Genomic DNA, 6,010 nt, shown 5'->3' on the forward strand with positions numbered 1-6,010 from the left:
AGGTTATAGAGTATAAGTTTTGCTTCATATTCCATTCATTCATTGTAGTCCTCATCTAATTACGTACTTATATGCTTTTATAGTATTTTCAATGTAGCCTTATATTTGTGATGCTTAACACACATATCAAAAGATTACTGCAATTTGTTGTTCTTTATTCTCACTGTATGAATGACAAGGAAACTGTTACCCTTTCTAGTAAACTGTTACCTTTTCTTGGAATACATTCTCAATTATGCAAATTATAGACAAAATCACCCACCATTTTCCTTTGGATGTACAACTGCTATGTGTCATAAAAAGGGAAGTAGGGTAAGAAATAGTACAAACTAACAATGGAAGCCACTGCTGCAATGGAAAGCACTGAAACAAGAGTTCAGTTTGTAATGAGCACTATCCAATTGTACAGTAATTCATTCTGTAAATACTCACAATGGCAATGGTTAATGTATGTGTAAGGATTGAACATAGACAACAGATTGTTATTTCATAATACTGTATAGCTTTTGATTAGTGTAGCTATAATACAGTAGGTACTTTAATTAATTAATATGCTTTTTTATGCTTACAGAAAGTGGCTCTGGTCTCAGCAATGAAATTGCCTTGTGCCAAGTCAGCAAGCAACTTTCAATCCACAAGCTTCCACCTGTATTGATTTTGCATATCAAAAGATTTGATTTGGGTGGTATCTTTGTTACAAAAGATAACCGATATGTTTCATTTTCAGAAGTATTAGATATGGCACCATATTGTACAGTTGACAGTGATAGTTCAAATTTTGAGGAGAGAGATAACACATGTACAAAGGTAATGATGGTAGTTTTTAAACCATGGCATCCAGCTACATGCTAGCCTGCCTGATTTCTTGATATTATTTTCTGATATCTGTATTATTGTGTGTGTGTTTGTGTATGTTGGTGTGTGTGTTTGTGTATGTTGGTGTGTGTGCGTGTGTGTGTATGTGTGTGTGTGTGTGTGTGTGTGTGTGTGTGTGTGTGTGTGTGTGTGTGTGTGTGTGTGTGTGTGTGTGCGTAGTGTGTGTGTAGAGTGTGTGTAGTGTGTGTGTGTGTGTGTGTGTGTGTGTGTGTGTGTGTTCGTGTGTGTGTGTATAGTATATGTGTAGAGTGCGTGTGTGTGTGTGTGTGTGTGTGTGTGTGTGTGTGTGTGTGTGTGTGTGTGTGTGTGTGTGTGTGTGTGTGTGTGTGCGTGTAATGTGTATAGTGTGTGTGTGCGTAGTGTGTGTGTGTGCGCGTGTGTGTGTGTGTGTGTGTGTGTGTGTAGTGTATGTGTAGTGTGTGTGTGCACGCATGCATGTGCATGTGCATGTGCCATGCGCACGCACATGTTAATTTCTAGAATATTAACTTCTCAAATTATAAACATGAAGGTTGAAATTGGCGAATTTGGCAGGCCAAGTAGGCAGTGGTAATTTTAGGACTAACAACCAGGGCAGTAAGAATGTTTAGTGCTACTGTAGTCTATCATGGGGGTACTCTCCCAGAAGAAATACGATTAAAAATGGCTTGTGATTGATGCTAAAGGCATGAAAACTACTGTACTAATGCCAATCAATAGCTACTACAACGTTTGCACCACTGAAGATGTTTCAAAACTTCTTGTTCTTTACAGGACCCCTCTGCACCCTCCCCCTTTAGATGTTTTCTAACAAATAAGCCAAACTACAGTTCTTTAGTACTTTACAGCTGGTACATTACATACAATTTAATTTTGTGTTTATATATCTTTTATAGAATTTACGTGACAGTAATGGGAGGATATTATATGGATTATATGCTGTTGTGGTTCATCACGGTAGTTCTCTGCAATCTGGTCACTACATAGCCTATGTAAAGGAGAGGCCTGTACAAGAAAGAGTTATTCAGGAGCAAATTCATGGAGGCCAAAAAGAATATGACATAACATACTGCCAAAAAGGGAAATGGTATTACACCAGTGACACTATTAAGAGACAATGCCAGTTTGAAGATGTTCAAAGAAGTAAAGCATATATGTTGTTTTATGAACGTCTCCCAATTATATACACTCCAGCTGTTTAGCAGTAGTATTATGCATAGGAACTTATTTACTGAATAATTAGCTTTGCTGGTGACAATAATGTAACTTGGCTGCCTTTTATTAAATAAATGCTGTGCAAGTAAATATAATTTTAAAACTGCATACATATGTGCTATTATTGGGGAGCATAGCAAAGGGAGGGAATACCCTAGCTGCGGTTCTCAAGGCCCTTTTTAAATTTGTCAATCACAAATAGTAGCACCAAGTATGCAAATTTAACAGAGCAAGCACAGACTATGCAGTGCAATGATCATAGATAGTACCTATAGTACATGCATGTTGTATTGTATTATTGTATTAATGCTTTACAGTGATCAGCACTGAAGGTCTGCAGCAACATGTGCTGCAGCCTTAGGATTACCTAACCTAATTTCAAGGACTTAGACTTAGTGACTTATAACTGAAAAGGTGTAACAGAAAAGGGGCCAAATGTAGCCAGAACTTCACAATCATGTACAAAGAAAAGAATTTGTAGTATATAAATTTTACTACTTGAAAAGAGCAACCAAAAATTAATATGGAATACAAAGTAGCAATAGAGATTCATAACAAAACTCTTCATTAAAACACATTATAAAGGTTTAATAATTTCTTACAAGTTACACCGATACAGATAAAATTAAGCTCAACTTAAAGTCATTCCATAGCAAGTCACTACATCACAGACACTGGCCATAAAGTACTTTCTACTAGGCCTGCGCCTATTATGCCGGCATAATCTTGAGAATAATAGGTCACCAATTTTGTGAGAATAATTCCGGAATTATAGGATGGTTATAGGCATAATTTTAGAATAATCGGACGACCACGGGAATAATTGCTGGAATTAGGAGGCATGTGTCTTCTTGATTACCTAGAAGAAAGAGTTAAGCTACTACAAATGATATAAAGCTGACGGGAGTGCTGGCTGAAAGGAGCTGAATAGCCTCTAAAAGATCGATATACTCTAATAGAACGCTCAAATACTCTAATAGAGCAGTCAGATCGTTTCATGTTAATAATCTGCAGCCAGCATCAGGGATTTAACTGTATGATTATCTGCAATTCTGAAACTTATACATCTTATACCAGTGTATCTTCTTCAAGTTTTTGAGCATTATTATCTACCTAACTTAGTAGCTATACAGTAGTTACAGCATATTATTATAATACACTAATAATTAAATACACTTGTATTATTACTTTAGATAGCTATTCTAAGTCTGCTGTAACTATTATGGATAGAAAAATGATGTGTAAGGTGGAATGCTTCATATATGGCTATTAATAATTTGGACAAAACTACTTATAGCCCCATCTTGAAAACTAAGCGACTGGCCACAGATATATACTGAATGAGAATAATTATGGAATAATAGGCTGGATACAAGAATAACAAAAAGAATAATAGAAGAACTTTTTGGGAAATTCTTGAAAGAATAATAGGTAAAATTTTGAGCATAATAGGCTCAGGCCTACTTTCTGCTCTACAAATTTAAAAGCTGTATAGGGTTCACAATAACGTAATTGGGTAAACAAGGAAGTTATGCAAGCTTTAGACTAACCTAAGGTTAACTTTTCAAAAATTTACCAACTTAATTAAATCCATGTATATTTTATTGATCAGTGCTGCATCCCTCAACGTCCACGTCACAAAATGTGACCAGATTGGACAAAACGTGGCTTCCACACACATCCAATTCTTTGACTCTTATTTGTAACTTGACCACTCAGTATGTTATTGACCTACAATTTTCACACAATACTTTCATTGCATTATACAACAACAGGTCCAAATTTGTTACTGAGTTATGGTCCTTTAAAGTCATAAATCTGGATGTGCGTGGAAGCCTGGTTTTGTCAAATCTGGTCACGTATATACTTAGTTAAAACATTTCAATATTATTAAAATTCTTACAACAATACGGTACACTATATCAGTACTAGTAGTATAGTCAAAAGTGTATACTGTACTACATGGTTGACTAGTTTCATGTAATAGGCAATACTGCTGCAGTGTACAGTATGACATCGCCTATATGGCATTATGATTTACATATATTGCACCAAGAGTAGCTAATAACATTCTTGCAATTGTTATCAGCAAGGTACTTACAAACTCTTAGAAATTACTTAGGTAATTACAAACGAAGGACTAGTATTTGCTATATAAAGATGCAGTTGACGAACAATTGTGCAACAGAGAATTAATATGGCTTAAGTGATTAAATAAGGATAACATACATGCAAGTAGCTGTAATTTTTGGTGTTGATCAACATGATAGCAAAATTTCATCTGCCATAATAATGCATGGAAGCTGTTAGCTGTCAGCAGTGTGGCTGTACGAAGAGTGTTGCGATGCCACTATTATGTTCTATCTCATTATTTACCATTCACTGAGTACTGAATCCATCACACCATCGATATCATCAACTAGTTGTAGTGACAGTGCAAGTACTGTACTCATGTTGATGCAAAGGATAATGAAGTTCGATCACAAGTTAGGAATTTGGGTTAATTCGATCCCAACACACTGAGTTATATCAACAGCTAAACATTGTTTATTGCATTGACAAGAACTTGAGAAGAAGGTCAATATGGGGAGTCTGTACAATATGGATTCTTCACCTCACAATCTCTTGTGTTTTCTTTACTTTTTGGTGCACATGATTTGGACAATAAAGCTATTGTATACACAATCCTTGCTAGCTATATATATTCTATCCAAGCTACATGACCATGACATAGTACCTCTTACAACCCATGCACACATTGTGCTGGTCATTATTAATTTTTAAGTGGCAGAAAAAGCTGTTGTTAACTGAACACAATACAGTCTCCACTGAGCTGCAATAAATTTTTGAACATTGAATTATGAATAAATTTTATAATTTGTTTAGCTAGTAGCTAGTCACCACTGGATCACCAGTCCAGTCTGCCCTAGGCAGCTCCCAATGCTGATAGTAGGGCTGAATCAGAATTCCCGTACACTGAGCAACCACTCAGCAGTTCATGAATTAAATAAAGCATGGAATACATATAAGGGTACAACACCTAATAAGTTAACAACCACAAATTACATCTTGGGATGATCCAAGAAAACTCCCGAGATACTAACAGTTTTAAATGTCACTTGTGTGAGGTAATGCTTGATACATGCACCATAATTATAGTACACTCCAGCTTCTCCAATGACACTACAATGTTGATATGCTGCATAATTATAATTGTGACCGGATCTGCTAAAGGGGTCTCATAGCCTAACAAGTTTGACGAGTCATAACTCATCGTGTGCTGCTACATAATTATATTTGCATGTATGTAACTCATAAAACTTTTTTGCTTCTCATCAATTCTAGATCAAGTACAGTAGCAGCCATTGAAATCAACAAGCCAGGGATGTCTTTTACATTTGTGAGGGGTATATGTAGAATTTTCTATATATACCCCTGACTGGCTTTCTGTCACAAAATCACTATTTCTAACCACGTATGACTTTGCATGGCTGTATGTGAAAGTAGATCATAATAATTGAGACCAGATTTTTAAAAAATCTATAGGCTTTCACTGGCTCATTAGCTAGATACTGGGTAGTTAACATTATCCTGGGTGGTCAAGTTAAAGCCAAAGAATGGGATGTATGTGGAAGTCTAGCTTTGTCAGATTTGGTCACAGTTTTTTGCAGGCCATGAATGCTCTATTAGAGAGTTACCAACATGCAGTATTTACTGTAATTACTGGCTGTCCAGCATAATTTTTTTTAAAAGTACTGTAGCTGATTGTTTTATTAGAGAGTATTAGCTCAATTTGTGAATCTATCGCGACTGCCACAGTAACGAACATTAGCTGCACCAAGCTCTGTTGAAATTCGTGTTATCACATAGATAACACGAAAAATACCTAAGACTAAATCTTGGGTCGATCGTCTTGGGTTTTATACACTCTGTCAACACA

The 6,010-nt window shown here is 36.0% G+C and overlaps 2 protein-coding genes across 5 annotated transcripts in view; one reads left to right on the forward strand and one right to left on the reverse strand.

The window, feature by feature from the left end:
- Window positions 1–2,178, forward strand: part of LOC136258786 (ubiquitin carboxyl-terminal hydrolase 16-like) — a 35,144-nt gene extending 32,966 nt beyond the window's left edge. For 3 of the 4 annotated variants that reach the window (XM_066052137.1, XM_066052138.1, XM_066052139.1), the window contains 2 exons: window positions 572–807; window positions 1,752–2,178. In XM_066052137.1, coding sequence (XP_065908209.1) covers window positions 572–807; window positions 1,752–2,057 — 542 coding nt within the window. In that variant the 3' untranslated portion in view covers window positions 2,058–2,178. Of the gene's footprint in view, window positions 1–571; window positions 808–1,751 lie in introns of those variants that run through there. The other variant, XM_066052140.1, reaches the window with a different exon arrangement.
- Window positions 1–6,010, reverse strand: part of LOC136257452 (uncharacterized) — a 226,695-nt gene that overhangs the window by 117,534 nt on the left and 103,151 nt on the right. The gene's annotated exons all lie outside the window — the stretch shown is intronic.

The sequence above is a fragment of the Dysidea avara genome, chromosome 6, assembly GCF_963678975.1.
Source record: "Dysidea avara chromosome 6, odDysAvar1.4, whole genome shotgun sequence".
NCBI lineage: Eukaryota > Metazoa > Porifera > Demospongiae > Dictyoceratida > Dysideidae > Dysidea > Dysidea avara.